We start from the raw sequence: 17,839 nt of genomic DNA, 5'->3' as shown, positions 1-17,839 counted from the left end.
CCTGAGGTTCACGGTCAGCCCCGCTCTCCTGCAGATGCACAACAAGGCCTTCTGCACGGTCTCCACAAGGCCCTGAGAATCCTGCCTTTCACAGCTGGAGAAAGGTGAAAGATTCTTTGACTCCCCAACTCCAACAGATCCAACTCCACTAGCTCTTGAGGATGACAGGTATGAAATGCTTGGAATGTGTGAGATGCTCCATGCTTAACAGAACAGCTCACAGGTTCAAAAAATTCAGTCAAGAAACATGCCTTAGTATTTTTAAATGTGACTTTAAAAGAAAAAAAAAAAAAAAAACAACACCCAAGATGCACAGCACACTCTTGTGTGTGGTATTGTAAACTCCTACTGACGATTGCTACTGATGGACAGACAGGTGGAAGAGAACCAAGCACACTGCCATGTTGCTCTGCTCACAGGGAACGCCATGTTTTCAACTCAGTTACTGAATTTAGCCTGAAGGGAATGAAGGTCCACAAATTAACACCCTTGTTACTCTAAATGGTGAGGTAGATTTCTTTTTCCTAATATGTGTACAGCGAGGATAACAAAAAAGGCCAAACAACAGTTAATCTTCTTTGAAACTTCAGGCTATGTATGGTCACATTCACAAACAATACGATTATAGACTGTGAGGCGCCCGAGGTCAGAGGTTATCTGCAGACACCTTATTTACTTGAGATGCTACTTGAGGAGTCGATAATCAATCTGGGGTCAATCAGCTCTTTCCAGAGCACAGTGATCTGAGGAAAAATGGAAAACATCAAATTTAAGGTCACCTAAGCTAAAAATTGTAAGTTAGTTAATTTCTGTGAGAAATGGTTGGATAATGAGAATAATTTTAATGCTAGTAAACCGAGTTTAATTACTCAGGATGTGAGCCGGGTGTGGTAGCCCACACCTGTAATCCCACCACCATGGGAGGCAGAAGCAGGCAGATATCTCTGAGTTCGAGGCCAGCCTGATCTACAAAATAGGTCTAGGACAGCCAAGGCTATACAGAGAAAGCCTGTTGAGAAAAACAATAAACAACAACAAAAACAAAAAAATAAATTACTCAGAATGTAGCTAAAGCTTCCATTAAACCTATCCCAACCTTTGATTAAGAGTAGGGAGTGGGAGGCTGGGAAGTAGGTTATGAAGTGTCACGGGATGTGCCTTATAGATGCGTGGCTCTGGGAGCTAGATGGGGCCTGGCAGCTGTCACTGGGTGGCTGATGTCCTTTCTGTGCCACTCAGTAGTTCTCACCCTGATCTGCCTAAAACAGCAACCACCACACAATTGACCAAGAGAGACAACCCAAGCCCTCAGCATGGGTGAATAATGACAGCCACCTAGTGTCAAAAAGGGAAACTACAGGTTTTCTGCTTGCAGTTGTCCAGGAACTTTTATTTTTTATTTTTATTTTTTCCCCTCAGACAGGGTTTCACTGTGTAGCCTTGGCTTTCCAGGACTTGCTTTATAGACCAGGCTGGCCTGGAACTCACAGCAATCTGTCTCTCAAGTGCTGGGATTACAGGTGTGTGCCACCACCACCCTGCCCAAGAACATATTTAAAAAAAAAAAGAAAAGAAAAAGAGTAAGGTTTAAATATTACAAACACAGAAGCACAAGAAATGAGGCCAAACCTTCTGCTGTTGCCACAAATCCTAAGAATGTGTACCTAGGCCAGTGGTGGTGGTGGCGCACCCCTTTAATCCCAGCACTGGAGAGGAAGAGGCAGGTGGATTGCTGTGAGTTCAAGGCCAGCCAGGAAGGCACATGGCGGAGGCATCTGAGCTCATGTTTCTTCTGATCATGTGTCTAAGCTCAAGCTATAGCAACGGCTATAAAGACTGACATACGCTGATCTCCTAAGGGAACCTGCTGACTAGAATTTTAAAGCAGTGCTATGGTTTTAAACAAGGACACAGTGTTTGTGCCTGCTGTCATGTGGGCTCTGGGAGGTCTGGATGGCACCTTGCTTTGAAACTTGGCACTTGTTTGTTATTCCAGAGGAAGACTAAATGCCCCAAGAGCCCCATCCTCTAGGATTTAAACACAAGCAACTAAGGAAGGTACAATGTCACCTTTCGTGACCCCCAATTATCAGTCAAAAGTGTTAAGAGTAAGGTACCTAACCAGCATGGTGGCGCATGCCCTCAATCCCAGCACCCGGGAGGCAGAGGCAGGCTGATCGCTGTGAGTTCGAGGCCAGCCTGGTCTACAAAGTGAGTCCAGGACAGTAAAGGCTACACAGAGAGACCCTGTCTTGAAACACACACACACACACACACACACACACACACACACACACACACACACACACACACGATTAAGGTGCCTACTCTCTTCTCCTGCGTCACGGCGTACTCCACCACCTCAGTTCCGTTTTCGTTGTGATAAACCAAATCAAACTTCCCAGGTTCTTTCAAAGCTGAAGGCAGAAGGCAGAGAGACAGTAAGTCAAAATGTTCCTCACAGGGACGTCAAACCACCACCGAGAGCTTGGTGTGAAGGCTGGGGACACACAGCAAAGGGTCATAGTGCTACAGAGGACAAGGCCCTGTGGTTGCATCAGGGTCCTCTTAGCATTTGTCACAACTCTGATCCTAGCACTCAGGGAGGCAGAGGCAGGCGGAACACTGTGAGTTCAAGGCCAGCCTGGGCTACAAAGTGAGTCCAGGACAGTCAAGGCTACTTGAGAAATCCTGCTTCGAAAAGCCAAAACCAAACCAAACCAAACCAAACCAAAACAAAACAAAAACCCAGTAAGCACATATTGTGTACTTGGAGCTTGAAGAGCAGACATTGAAAAAATAAAGTGTTTCATTTGTAGTGGGATGAGATTGCCTCCTGCAGCTTTCACACAGGGTTCCGGCGCCTTGCGGGCAGGCGAGCTCCCCTCAGAGCCTGGTTCCTCTGACCTCCTACTATGGCGCAACAGCTCTGAGAAGTCTCTTTCTCACTCTATAAGCTTTCTGTTTTGGTTAGTGCTCTACCTGACTCAAAATCCTCCTGCCTCAGCAGCAAGTACTGTGACTTGAGGTGTGAGCCACTTCTGCAGCTCTTTGCTGGTGTCATCTGGAACACCATCATCCTTCCCAATGCAGCCAGGCCACTGAGGTCAGGACGTTCACAGGCACAGTGCCAGCACCCCCACTGTTGGATAAGTCACACGCAGCTCCACTCGGGTTCATGGGAGACGGCACTTCAAGCATGATCCCTTTCTGTTTCTTTGCTCCGGTTTAGTTCCTCAGCACTTTGTTGTTGTTTTGAGACACAGATTCTTATTGGGCTGGCCGGCCTGTGAGTCCCAGGACCCCATCTGTCCCGGCTTCGCCAGCACTGAGATTCTAGACACCCACAATCATGCCAGGCTTTTGCTTAACCTGGGCTCTGGGATCAACCTCAAGGCCTCATGTTTGCAAGGCAGACCTTTTAGCCTCTCACCTATCTCCAAGAACTCAATTATCCATTTATCCTGCTTCCTGACTGGGTACCCAAGCTATATATAGTAAAAGCCCACACTCCAGGCTTTCAGGACCAATAGGTGTAGGTCACCAGGGAGAAAGGAGAGAGAACCATAGAGAATAACATGCCATTATCAGACACTTTCAAGGCTCTGGATGTAGCCAGTTCCCAACGTCACAAGAATATAAGTAAAACATGGAAGTGTATACATATATACATTTCAGACATTTTGTTTTATATTTAATATACAAAAGTATGTTGATTTGCCAACCTTCTGAGTGGGTCTTATTCACTGGAATGATAGATTTTTTTCTTTTATAAACCATATCCCTAATATATACTTTTTAACTTTCAGTTTCTAGTTTGTTTCTTTTAAATTTCTTTTTTTCCCCTCCCTTAGCTGAGGACCGAACCCAGGGCCTTGCTCTTGCTAGGCAAGCGTTCTACCACTGAGCTAAATCCCCAAGCCCTATTTTAAATTTCTTTTTCTTCCTTTTTCCTTTTTCTTTCATAACATTTATTTATTTAATGTATATGAGTGCTGTATCTGCATGTACACCTGCATGCCAGAAGAGGACATCAGATCACACTATAGGTGGTTGGGAGCCACCATGTGGTTGCTGGGAATTGAACTCAGGACCTCTGAAAGAACAGGTATCACTTTTAACCACTGAGCCATCTCCCCAGCCCCTTCTTTTTTTATTTAGCCCAGGTTGACCTCTAATTTTTTTATGCAACTGAGGATGACCTTGAGCCTCTAATCTTCCTATCTCAGCCTCCTGAGTACTGACTGGGATTACAGGGATGAGCCACCAGTTTTAGGCAGCGCAGGGGATGGAACCCCAGGCCTCTTTGTAGATACAAGGCAAGCACTCTATCTCTAGTCTTCTCTCCATAAGATCTCCCCTTTTAGCCAGGTGTGGTGGTGCACACCTGTAATCCCAGCAGGGAGGCAGAGGCAAGTGGATTGCTGTGAGTTCGAAGCTAGCCTGGTTTACAAAGGGAGTCCAAGACAGCCAAGGCTACACAGAGAAACCCTGTCTTAAGAAAAAAAAAAAAAAAAAAAAAAAAACAAAACCAAAACCAACCAAACAAAAAACTCCCCCTCTCACGGCCCCCTCCCTTTTTTTTTTTTTTGGTTTTTCGAGTCAGGGTTTCTCACCTGGTAAGGAAGAGAGGACCTCGATATCCACCTGCTGGGTCTCTGGGTCATGGCTTAGTAGTCTTCCTTCCTTCCAAAAATAAAAGACCAAGTCAAAATGTAAAACCTAAAAGACACTGAGTAAGTAGACTTTAAAACGGCTAATTTCATGCAATATAAATTTATCTCAACAAATCTACATGTAGGAGAATGAAAACAAACAGTGCAGCTAGGCATGGTGGCACATGCCTTAAGTCCCAGAGCTTGGGAGGTAAAGGAAGGTGGATCTCTGAATTTGAGACCAGCCTGGTCTACTAAGTGAGTACAGGACAGCCAAGGCTACACAGAGACCTTGTCTTGGGGGGGGGGGCCCAAACAATGGAATTATAAATACTCTACCTGAATACACAGAAATATTGTTAGAGGTAAAATAGATACACATTAGTCATGATTGGCAGATACCCACAGCACTTGAAAAAAGGTAAAAATTATAGTAGGTCCTCAAAATTGGTGGGGTGGGGGAGGAAAGCCGACTAAGCCAAGTGCTCATGTGAGGAGTAGCATCACACTGGGGAAAAGCCACACATAAGGAGTGGTGCTTCCATTGCTATTGCTACTGGGACCCCTCTAAAGTGTGTGCAAATACACCCTATCCATCAGCAGGGACAAGAAGGGACTTTGTCACTGAAAAGGCCACAGCTGCTTCTTCCCAGGTCTCCAGATGTAAGAGCTGGTTTTCAGTTGCATGAAGATGTACTGAAGGTGGCTGGGATGGTAATCCACGCACTCCAGAAGGAGAGGCAGGAGGGTTATGAGTTCGAGGCCAGCCCTCAAAAATGTAAAAGTCGAGGGGAAGGGTCGGGAGCGATGGCTCAGTGGTTAAGAGCACTGGCTGCTCTTCCAGAGGACCTGGGTTCAATTAAAAGTGGTGCACACTTTTAATCCCAGCACTCGGGGGAGCAGAGGCAGAGGGATCGCTGTGAGTGCGAGGCCAGCCTGGTCTACAAAGGGAGTCCAGGACAGCCAAGGCTACACAGAGAAACCCTGTCTCAAAAAACAAAAACAAAAACAAACAAACAAAGACATAGAGGCTCATTATATTGCTCAGGCTAGCTATGAACTCCTAGGCTTAAAGACTTCCTGGCCTCCTGAGTAATTTGGACAAGAGGTGCACCCCACCACAAGCAGCTAACTTCATTTTTTTGTTTGTTTTTCGAAGACAGGGTTTTTCTGTGTAGCTTTGACTGTCCTGGACTCGCTTTTGTAGACCAAGCTGGCCTCAAACTCACAGAGATCCGCCTGCCTCTGCCTCCCGAGTGCTGGGATTAAAGATGTGCGCCACCATGCCCGGCTTCATTTTTTTTTTTTTTTTTGGTTTGTTTGTTTCTTTGTTTTGTTTTGTTTTGTTTCCAGACAGGGTTTCTCTGTGTAGCCTTGGCTGTCCTGGACTCACTTTGTAGACCAGGCTGGCTTCGAACTTAACAGCGATCCACCTGCCTCTGCCTCCCGAGTGCTGGGATTAAAGGTATGCACCACCACGCCTGGCTCGGCTTCATTTTTTAAAAAAGACATTATTTATTTATTACATATACAGTGTTCTGTCTATGCCCACACCTACCCACCAGAAGAGGGCACCAGATCTCATTATAGATGGCTGTGAGCCACCATGTGGTTGCTCGGAATTGAACTCAGGACCTCTGGAAGAGCAACCAGCGCTTTTAACATCTGAGCCATCTCTCCAGCCCGTTTTATTTTTTCCATAGAAACATCCTTACCTTGTAGTCAGAGACATCAGGAGAGTAATCTGATGTAAGTTCCAAAAGCTAAAAAAGAAGAAAAATCTTACAGTATACAAACTCCCACTTAGAACCCCACTCTCCTGGGATCCCTTCCTCCTGCCCCAAGAACATGTGCCATGCAGAGGTGCCCACTCCACCCATCTGAGGCCCCACCATGACTTTGTAGACATTACTTAGGAAGATTCACCAAGGAAGCTGTGTGTGGGGGTGGTGGGGGGTGGTAATCTTGTCGCTGTTAAGAGTCAATGCTGTTTTGACATATACCTTAAATGCAATCTTTTCTCCGACTTGAGGGGCGGCTGCCAACAGTGGTAATAGACTATAATCCTTCTTGTGGGTCTCTACTGGATTCTGGAAAACAGTCACGTGACTCTGTTACTGGTGAGATGATGGGAACCCATGCCATGCCACCCCATGGTGAGGAGATACACTCCAGCTCACAAACCCTAAGCACTGACCTGGATCACCGTGGATGAGTTGGTTAGGATATCATGTAATTGTTTCTGCTTCTGGCTCTCAGAGCCTCTGTTTAAGATACAGGAGACAGTGTGCCCTCGGCCTCGACCTCGGCCCCGGACGGCCCGGCCCCTCAGTCCCTTCCCAAACAAGAAGTCCTCTCCTCGTCCCCATCCTCTTCCCAAACTGGTGGGGACAGGCACACTGGAAGGAGGACCAGAAGCTTGTCGGCCTCTGCTCGAGTCGGAGGACTTCCATCCCATGATACCCGGAGTCTGCAGTGACAGCCCTGGACCCGGACACCCTTGCCCTGCAAAGAGGCCTGCTGTCTTTAAGAAGTCAGAAGTGCCATCTGGCATCTTCTTGGACACCACGAACTGGTCTTCCGACTCTGAACTGGAGTCTGAGCTGGAGGACGAGGTTCCAGTGGCCTTGCCCTTGCTAAAGGTAAAGCCAGGCTTTGAGGCCTGTCTGTTGGCAGCTGCAGTTTTGGTAGGGGGTCCATCTTTCAGCAGCTCAGATGACACCTTCTCTGAAAAGGTGAGCCCCTGTACTGTGATACTGCAGTGGCCATCGATGACTGACTCCGGACAAGACTCAGACTCGGACATGTAGTCGGAGCTCCCTTTGGGCCCCCTGTTGCTTTTCCTCTGGCCTTTAGCAAGGCTGCTCCTGGGGGAGGCCTTGGGGGAGCTGCAGTTCTGTGAGCCCCACTCTTTAGGTGCTTGTGGCTTGGCAGACTTGGAGGCCTTGGTCTGCTTCTTCTGGTCGCTTTTCTCCTTTCTTTTGGGAGATTTCTTTTTGGTCTCTTCCTCCTCCTCGGCTGGGCTGCCCGTCACCTTGCTCTTTCTCTTGCTTTTCGTCTTCCCCATGTCATCTGGGCTGGGTTTGGTCCCCAGGCCCACGGCCTTTTCGTTCTGGCTGCTGTCCTCTTGCCTCTTAAAGTGTTTCCTCGAGCACCTGTAACCCAGCTCCATCTCTTCATCCTCCCCCGACTTCAAAGCCCGCTTCTTTGCTTTCCTAGGTGGGAAATGAAAGTCACCACCGTTGCTTATTTTCAAATTCTCGGGAAATCCTCTGTCTTCTAACTTAACCCTGTCCAAAGAAGCAAGAAGGCTCACATGAGCAACGAGCAAGCATAGCTCCAGCACGCACTCACATACAGCCAAGACTGCAGACTGTCCCAGAGATTAAGGATGAAAGACTCAAGTCAGGCATAGCAGCACAAGCCTTTAATCCCAGCCCTTGGGAAGCAGAGGCAGGTGGTTCTTCGTGAGTTCGAGGCCAGCCTGGTCTACAAAGTCAGTCCAGGACAGCAAAGGCTACACAGAGAAATTTTGCCTGGAAATAAATAAATAAATAAATAAAAGGCTCCACAAAAACACCTCTTTCATGCGACTAGTTTTGTGTTGTCTTTGTTGTTTGGAGACAGGGTCTCACTGGTCACCTTAGATGGCCCAGAGCTCACTATGGAGACCAGGCTGGCCTCCAACTCACAGAGATTGACCCGTCTCCACTTCCTGAGTGCTGGAATTAAAGCTATGTGTCATCATGCCTGGCTTGTGGCTAGTTTATTAACTTTTTTTTTTTCCGAGACAGGGTCTCTCTGTGTTGCCTTGGCTGGCCTGGACTCACTTTGTAGACCAGGCTGGCCTTGAACTCAGATCAATCCACCTGCCTCTGCCTCCCACGTGCTGGAATTAAAGGCCTGCGCCACCACGCCCAGCCATACAATGTATTTCAATCACATTCATAAACACCAGCTTCCAACTTCTCTTGGATTCCCCCAATCTCATGCCCTCTTTTCTCAACTCACAATCTGTCTACTATGTGTGTGTTAGCCATCCTAAAAGGTGAACATACTAACCATCCAGCTTTGTTTTAGAATGAGTAAAAATACAAAATTAATCGGAATGTCCACTCACAGTTACGGAAGGAAGGAAAAAATGTGGTGCACTGTGGAGAACTGCAGCTGTGCTGGTACTGACCATGACTTGTTTTTGTCTGCAGTTGAAACTTTACTTGTTTTTGTCTGCAGTTGAAACATTGTGCTCCACTGGTTGCCTTTATTTTCCTTGTTTTGAGTCTCATTATTTGGCCCTTGGTTTGCTCCCTCTTGGGGACTTTCCATCGAGCTGTTTGATTGCTGGTTCCTCCCCTATATAAGCAGTTCTGTTACTCCCAATAACCGGCATTCTCTTAGCACAAATGACCCATTGTTGTGTCGTCTTTTCAATCCGCAGACCCTCGCTGTAGCCTAGACAAGCAGCGTGGGCGCTGCAGTACACGTATACATAATGGACTATCCCTCAGCTGTAAAGAAGGCACATCATTTGCATCCATGCGGATGCAACTGGAAGACAGCATGCTAAACTACGGGGAGACAAATGCTACACTCAGTACTGGACCTCTCAACATTTCCTCTGGAAGTGAGGGGGGGTCTCTCAGGGGAACTACTTAAAATCAACAGGACTAAGTAAAGGACATTGGTTTCCCCAAAGCCTCAGCCAACGGAGTGCCTGCTGTGCAAACATCAGAACCCAAATGCGGAGGCCTCCTGTGGTGGTGTCTCTGCAGTCCCAGCACTGGAGAGGCATGGAGAGACAGAGATAGGCAGATCCCTGCAGCTCACTGGCCAGGCCAACCCCTGGCCTCCACGAATAAATTTACACACACACACACACACACACACACACACACACACGCGCGCGCGCGCGCGCGCGCATACACACCCAAGCATATGTGCGCACACACATTTAAGATGCACACATCCCTGTTTCAAAAAGCCAAAAATACCAAAAAAATAAAAAATAAACAAAATAAATAAATAAATAAATAAATAAATAAATGGTGCACACATATGCCAGGCATGGTGGTGCATGCCTTTAATCCCAGCACTTGGGAGGCAGAGGCAGTCAGATTGTTGTGCGTTCGAGGCCAACCTGGTCTACAAAGCGAGTCCAGGACAGCAAGCCAAGGCTAACACAGAGAGACCTTGTCTCGAAAAACAAAAAGAAAACAAACAAAAAGATGCACACATATAGACATACAATGAACCTGTCCGGGGGAGACAATTATAAGGAGCAAGAAACAAACAAAAAACTGTTTCACGGGGCTGGAGAGATGGCTCAGCGGTTAAGAGCACTGACTGCTCTTCCAAAGGACCAGAGTTCAATTCCCAGCACCCACATGGATGCTCACAACTGTCTGTAACTCCAAGATCTGATACCCTCACACAGACAGACATGCGGGCAAAACATCAATGGACATAAAATGAAAATAAATAAAAATTAAAAAAAAAAAAAAAAAAAAAAAAAAAACTGTTTCACACTTAGTTGCTTTTTAAATTAAAATTTGAGGTCGTTTGTTTTTGTTTTTGTTTTGTTTTGTTTTGTTTTTTGAGACAGGGTTTCTCTTGCTGTCTTTGCTGTCCTGGACTTGCTTTGTAGACCAGGCCTCGAACTCCCAGAGATCTACCTGCCTCTGCTTCCCTCCTTAGTGCTGGGATTACAGGCGTGTGCAACCAGACCTGGCTTGATATTTTATTTCTTTTTCTTTTCCGAGACAAGGTTTCTCTGTGTAGCCTTGACTGTCCTGGACTCACTTTATAGACCAGGCTGGCCTCGAACTCACAGAGATCCGCCTGCCTCTACCTGCCAAGTGCTAGGATTAAAGGCATCCGTCACCACGCCCAGGTTTATTTTTCTTTGTATGGCTGTTTTGACTACATGTATGTCTGTGTACCACATGTGTGCAGTATTCATGAAGGCCAGAAGAGGACATCAGATTCCCCTGGGACTGTAGTGAGCTATCATATGGGACTTGAACCCTGAACCAGGGTGAAGACCTGTCAATGCTCTTAACCAATGAACCATCTCACCATCCCTCACATGTAGTTTTTCCTATGGTCTACACCATTTACCACCAGGACTAGCTGCAACCTACCTCTCTATCTCTCTGGACTGAAGCAGGGGCCTCAGGCATGCCAGCTAAGCACTCCCTCAGCTACTGAGAGACATTCTCCGGCCACAGAGATGACTTTTTTCCATTTGAGACATTTAGGAGGGGTTTCCCTGTCATATGCTGCAACCACTGCTTGCAACAGCTTTCACAGTTGTTTCTGACATCATTAGCATCACTATAAGACTGTAATTCCTGGGCCTGGAAAGATGGCTCAGAGGTTAAGAGCACTGACTATCCCTTACTCAGATCTAGCCAATGGACAGGACATTCTCCACAGTTGAGTGCAGAGTGGGGACTGACTTTCACATGTACTCTGGTGCCTCATATTTGACCACGTCCCCTGAATGAGGAGACCTGGTGGCACTCAGAGGAAGGATAGCAGGCTACCAAGAAGAGACTTGATACCCTATGAGCATATACAGGGGGAGGAGGTCCCCCTCAGTCACAGTCATAGGGGAGGGGAGCAAGGGGAAAATGGGAGGGAGGGAGGAATGGGAGGATACAGGGGAGGGGATAACCATTGAGATGTAATATGAATAAGTTAATAAAATAAAATTTTTTAAAAAAGAAAAAAAAAAAGCATTGTCTGCTCTTCTAGAGTTCAATTCCCAGCAACCACGTGGTGGCTCACAACCACCTATAATGAGATCTGGTGCCCTCTTTTGGCCTGTAGACATACATACAGGTAGAATGCTGTATACATAATAAATAAATAAATCTTTTTTTTTTTTTAATTTAAGAATGTAATTCCTGGGTGCTTCATTAATTTAAGTATTAACTGTAGCCAGCAGCAAGTTCTTCAGTCATCAGGCAGGGAACAGTTTAGAAAATACCTTAATAGGTAGGGACACAGCCCTTTTTCTTTGTTTAAATAGTCCTGACTGCAAAGAGAATGGACTTTATTTCAGTCAATGAAGAAGAGAAGAGAGCCTTGGGGACGTTTAGTCCCAGCACTTGGGAGACAGAAGAAGCCAGATCTCTACAGTTGAAGGCCAGCCTGTTCTATATAAAGAGACCTTGGCTAAAAGGAGAGAGGGAGGAAGGAAAGGAAGGACGACAGAGAGAGAAAAAAGAGGGGAAAGGGGACAACAAGGAGGATAAAAGTTCAAAATTTGAATTCTTTCAAGTTGTCACCTGAAGCAGAACAGTACTAATAAATCATTGAGAGAGATGCAAAGACATGGCCATTGTTTCTAATTAATTTCCCGGGTGTTCTGAAGAAATCTTGTAAACGTGACACTCTCTAGAGAGAGAAAGCAGTATCAGACAACAAAGGCAAGCAAGAAAGAGCCTGGTTTATAACTCTGAAAGGAAGTCACTGCAGCTGAAACCAGAAGACAGGTGAGGGGCACAGACTAAACCAGCCAAGTATGACTGCGAACTGGCACGATCATCCCATCATGCCAGCATCTGAGGTGACGAAGCATGTGCCAACTAGTCACACTACAGTGGCTCCTGGAGACTCACTTCAGCGTCAACTTTTAAATAATTGGTTGTTGCTTTGAGACAGGGCTTCTCGGCTTAGCCCTCATAGTCTCACTACATAGAGCAGACTGGCCTCAAATTCAACAGAGATCTGCCTGCCCCTGCCTCCTGAGAGTTAGGATTAAAGGTGTGAGCCACCTGGCCTTTTTTTTTTTTTTTTACGCCCCCCCCCCTTTGTTTTATTCTTTTTTTCCTTTTTGCTTCTCCAAGACAGGGTTTTTCTGTGTATCCCTGGCTGTCCCGGAATCCACTCTGTAGACCAGGCTGGCTTCGGAGTCACAAAGATCCACAAAGACTACAGGTAGCTCGCCACCGGGTCCGTGGTGGCTGGGTCCAGCAAGCGCGCCCCCGCGCCGCGCGCCCCCGCCCCACCCACCCGACTCCCTCCCCGCGCGCTCCCGCGCACCTGAGGCAGTCGTTGTCTCTCACAAGGCGCGCGCTCTCGGTGGGGGGCAAAAGCCCCCCTTCCAGATAGAGGCCTAGGAGCGCCCCGGAACTGAAGCCGAAGCGCTGGCGGATGAGACTGATGAGATCCGTGACAACTCGGCATCTGTTCAGGTCAACCAGAAGCCAGAAGACCGTGCAGTCTGGAGTGGCCGGCGGCGGATAGTCAAATTGAAGCCGTAGCCTAACCGTCTCGGAGGCTGCCATCTTGCTAGTGCTCAACGGAAGCCGAAGTGTTCCACAGGGCACCGAGAGGCGTGCTCGGGAGACTCGCCCCCCCCCCCCCACCGGCAGCAGCTAGCGTGCGCCACCTAGGGGCGCAAGCGTGTCTTGCTGGCTCCCATCGCGAGCTGCGGCATCCCCATTCCTTTTTTTTTTTTTGGTTTTTGGTTTTTTGAGATAGGGTATTTTTTTGGTTTTGGTTTTTGGAGACAAAGTTTCTCTGTGTAGCCTTGGCTATCCTGGACTAACTTTGTAGACCAGGCTGGCCTCGAATTTACAGCGATCCGCCTGCCTCTGCCTCCCCAGTGCTGGGATTAAAAGCGTGCGCCACCATGCCCAGCTGGCACCTCCATACTTTCTCAGAACTGATTGTAAGGTCTGTGTTAAGTACGAGGCTGTAAAGGTGTCTTCTAAGATAATCGGCTCGTGTATGTTAAAAAAAGAAAGAAAGAAAGAAAACGAAAACTGTAAAAATAGTAGTTAGCATGCCTAGCCCAAAACCCTGTAATAGGATTTTTACCTTTATATCAAAAAGGTCAGGAAAGCACCACAATCCACATGGGTGGGTCTAGGCAGCATCCGAGGAGTTCGTGCTGAGAGCTCTAAAGTTCTCATGAGAATGTCTCAAACACACACACACACACACACACACACACACACACACACACACGTGCTCGAGGCCTGGGGGTTTCCTGTGTGCTGTGTCCATGACCAGATAAGTGTGCTTTCCTTATCTTAAGGCACAACAACGTCGTGAAAGTGTTGAAAGATAAATAAATATGAAGCTTTTAAAAATAAAGCCAAGGTTTGTTCTGTGAAAGCAATACAAACCAATAAGTTTGGCCTGGGATTATAGCACAGTGGATAGAGTGATTTCCCAGCACACACGTGGCCCTGGGTTCCAGTCCCACCACAAAGCACAAAGGTCTAAATTATAACCTCTTACCCTTATTGGGAATATTTTTTTTTTTTTTAAATTTTAAAGTGCAGAGAAGTTAAGCAGTTCCCACCAGATCTCTAGAGAAGTGAATGGTTGGGGCATGGCAGTCTATAAATACACTGGAAAAAAAAAAAAAAAAAAAAAAAACAAACCTCTTCTTAAGATTCTGACTTGCAGAACTTCTGGATTAAATCACTATTTCTTTTGATGTTGGAGTCAAAGTCAAAGAGTTGTATCATACACGTTAGGGAAATGCCTTACCCCTCAACTACACCCCAGCCCTGCGTTACCATTTCAGTTATTAGTGATGGACAGCTAATCAAAGTAGCATGGTGGTGCACGCCTTTAATCCCAGCACTTGTGAGGCAGAGGCAGGGGGATCACTGTGAGTACGAGACCAGCCTGATCTACAAAGCGAGTCCAGGACAGCCAAGGCTACACAGAGAAATCCTGTCTCGAAAAACAAAACAAATCAAAACAGCATACGTAAACCGGGTGTGGTGGCATACCTCTTTAATCCCAGCACTTGGGAGGCAGAGACAGGTGGATCGCTGTGAGTTCGAGACCAGCCTGATCTACAAAGCGAGTCCGGAACAGCCAAGGCTACACAGAGAAGGCATTTAATCCAGGTACGTAGTTCAACCTCACTAAATGAGACAAAACTCCATATTAATTTTGGAGGGTTGTTGTTGCTTATAGATGAAAAGGTCTGAGACATTATTCATATGATTAAACAATACAGAAGGATTTATGTTTTTGCCTATCAGAAAAGTCCTTATACTCCAAGTTAAGTGCTAAAATTACTTAAAGGTTTATTTTTAAGAAGTGTCTTCTGGGCCAGGTGTGGTGGTGCACGGCTTTAATCCCAGCACTCAGGAAACAGAGGCAGGTGGATCCCTGTGAGTTCGAAGCCAGCCTGGTCTAAAAAAAGTGAGTCCAGGATAGGGATACACACAGAGAAACCTTGTGTGGGAAAAAAGAAAAAAAAAAAGAAAAAGAAAAGAAAGTATCTGGGGAGCCGGGCATGGGGGCACATGCCTTTAATCCGAATACTCAGGAGGCAGAGGCAAGTGGATCCCTGTGAGTTAGAGGCCAGCCTGGCCTACAAAGCAAGTCCAGGACAGCCAAGATAGCATAAAGAAACCCTGTCTCAACCCTGCCCCCAAATAATAAAAATAAAAGTATCTGGGAACACAGAGTTGGCTCAGTAGTTAGGAGCACTGGCTGTTCTTCCAGAAGACCTTGGTGCAATTCCTAGCACCCACATGGCAGCTCCCAACTGTCTATAACTCCAGGTCCAGGGGATTCAACACCCTCACACGTACATAGGTACATACATACATACACATCTACATACTTGCATACATACATGCAGGCAAAACACTAACACAGTGCTCTTAACACCTAAACCATGTTTTCATCCTCTTTTCTTTTCTTTTTTGAAACTATGTAGCCCTGGATGGCCTTGAACTCCCTAAGATCCTTGTCTCTGCCTTCCTACTGCTGGGATTAAAGGAATACACCATTCCTTGCTCCCCCCAGAAGTTTTTTTAAAAATAGATTTATTTATAGGGCACTGGAGAGATGGCTCAGTGGTTAAGAGCACTGACTGCTCTTCCAAAGGACCTGGGTTCAATTCCCAGCACCCACATAGCACCTCACAACTGTCTGTAACTCCAAGATCTGACACTCTCATACAGACATATATGCAGGAAAAATATCAATGCACATAAAATAAAAATAAATACATTTATTAAAAATTTAAAAATAGATTTATTTATATATTATGTGTGTTCATCTATGAGAGTGTGTACAAGTTCGTGTGTGTGTGTGTGTGTGTGTGTGTGTGTGTGTGTGTGTGTGAGAGAGAGAGAGAGAGGGAGAGAGAGAGAGAGAGAGAGAGAGAGAGAGACATGTCGACATGTCTAGTGACTTCCTGGAGTTTGTAGAGGCTGGAAAAGGGAATCACGCCCCCTAAAACTGGATTTACAAATACAAAAGGGTTTTAAGCCATTGTGTGGGTGCTAAAAACCAAACTTTCATCCTCTGTAAGAGCAGCAAGTGCTCTTAGCTGCTAACCCATCTCTCTAGCACACACACTACCAGCCCCGCCCCCTTCCTGCCTCCATCTACCTTTTTTCAAATGACCTCATGCATACACACCTGTCTTTAGTTACTTGGCAGCATCTGTCTAAATTATCAGTGCCTGTGTTCTTTGACCTAGCAATTCCATCCTACCCGGAGTCATAGGTGGCTCCAAGCGGCCACTGCATCTAGCACGCCATCACCACATGTCTTTTGGGTTATCTGTGACATATGCACGACAGCTTGAAGTGCCACTTGGAATAAAGCAACCAATAAAAAGCACGCAATTTTGAAAGGCTCATTAAGCTAGCCATCTGGAAAAGCGCGGAGGAAGAGAGGAGCCCCAGCTATACCTCTAGTCCTGTGGGTCTCCTTGCAAACAATGATCTCTAGACTATTTCATCTCTGATAGATTCCTGTCCTGGCCTTTGCCGATCACATTTACGATTTGCCTCTGTTTTGACTAGAGGCTTAAGTGTGTGTGTGTGTGTGTGTGTGTGTGTGTGTGTGTGTGTGTGTGTGTGTCGTCCCTACATCTACATCTGTGCACCAGACGTGTACCCGGTGCCTGAGGAGCACAGAAGAGGGCGCACTGGATCCACTGGAACTGGAGTTATGGCCGGCCAGGTGTGAGCCTCTGTGTGAGTGCTGGGAATCGAACCCAGGTCTTCCACAAAAGCAGAAGTGCTCTTAACCACTGAGTCATCCCTTCCGCTCACCTTTTATGAAAGTTAATTTTCCCTACATTTTATTATTAAAAAAATTCAAGCATAGAAAATTAGAATTTTTTTTGCTGCAAACACTCCTTTATTTATGTTCTACTACTATCACAGTATAATACTTTGTTTTTATCTGTGCATTCATGTGCATTCTCTCTCTCTCTCTCTCCTCCCTCCCCCCCCCACACAGAGTTTTGAGATGGAGGTCTTGCTATGCATCCCAGGTTGGAGAAAGCCTCATAGAACCCCTCTTGCTGTGTGCAGCCTTCTGCAAATACAGCACATAGTCCTGAACCTGCTGGATAAGTGTGTTTGAGGCCCTGGCCACAGAGGACAACCTGGATGGAAAAGCTTGTTTGGTGTTCAGTTAGTTGTTTTTATTTAACCTAATTATTTTTGAGACAGGCTCTCCTATGTACCCCAGGCTGGCTTTGAGTTCCTGGCCCTCCGCCTCGACCTCTGATTACATGTCCTGCTTTATATAATGCTTGGGACTGAACCCAGGGGCCAAGCGTTCCACTCACTGAGCTCCATCCTCCACTCTGAGTAGTGTGCAACTTCCGGGCTTTACAAATGTTTCCCAAGGGGCCACACTCAAGTGCTAGACCCATGTTGGAGCAGGAGAAAGACGGACGTCAGATCCCCACTTGTCAACAGCACAGCCTCCCTGGCAGCAGAGGACAGACACACACTTTCTAGACTCCAGAATCTAGAGGCTGCAGAGAAAAACATTTCTGCTGTTATTAAAAATATTTATAAAAAAATATTTATGGCAGCTGGGCCATACCTTTAATCCCAGCACTTGGGGAGGCAAAAACAGGCAGATCTCTGAGTTTGAGGCCAACCTGGTCTACAAAGCAAGTCCAGTTCGTCCAAGGCTACACAGAGAAAAAAAATTTATAGGAGGCACGGGGAGGATTAAAAAGTGAGTCAGGAGCCGGGCAGTGGTGGCTCACGCCTTTAATCCCAGCACTCGGGAGGCAGAGGCAGGTGGTGGATAGCTGTGCGTTCAAGGCCAACCTGGTCTACAAAGTTCGTTCAGCACCAAAACCAACAACAACAACAAAAGTGAGGCAGGGACACGTGCTGTGTTCTTGCTTCATTTTGTAGGACTGTTATCTACACTCTGAA

General features: G+C 46.5%; 1 protein-coding gene across 1 annotated transcript; it reads right to left on the bottom strand.

Moving 5' to 3' along the window:
• Window positions 1-668: 668 nt before the first annotated feature.
• Coil (coilin) lies at window positions 669-12,971 on the bottom strand. Its single transcript, XM_051158268.1, has 7 exons — window positions 12,705-12,971; window positions 6,853-7,945; window positions 6,659-6,745; window positions 6,371-6,418; window positions 4,617-4,686; window positions 2,329-2,417; window positions 669-743 (listed from the first exon to the last, which is right to left on the bottom strand). The coding sequence occupies exons 1-7, from the start codon at window positions 12,947-12,949 to the stop codon at window positions 669-671; spliced, it is 1,707 nt and encodes a 568-aa protein (XP_051014225.1). The 5' UTR covers window positions 12,950-12,971.
• Between the last annotated feature and the right edge of the window lie 4,868 nt (window positions 12,972-17,839).

The sequence above is a fragment of the Acomys russatus genome, chromosome 16 (assembly GCF_903995435.1).
Source record: "Acomys russatus chromosome 16, mAcoRus1.1, whole genome shotgun sequence".
NCBI lineage: Eukaryota > Metazoa > Chordata > Mammalia > Rodentia > Muridae > Acomys > Acomys russatus.
Note: the sequence above shows the minus strand (reverse complement) of the source record. Positions and strands in the feature narration are given on the sequence as shown.

Excerpts from the sequence above, each read along its gene's own strand:
- Coil (XM_051158268.1), bottom strand. The coding sequence starts at position 12,949 with ATGGCAGCCTCCGAGACGGTTAGGCTACGGCTTCAATTTGACTATCCG. Across the intron at positions 4,687-6,370 it reads CTGATGTCTCTGACTACAAG|GAAGGAAGACTACTAAGCCA; the intron begins GTAAGGATGTTT and ends TATTTTTGGAAG. Across the intron at positions 2,418-4,616 it reads GGTCCTCTCTTCCTTACCAG|CTTTGAAAGAACCTGGGAAG; the intron begins GTGAGAAACCCT and ends TTCTGCCTTCAG.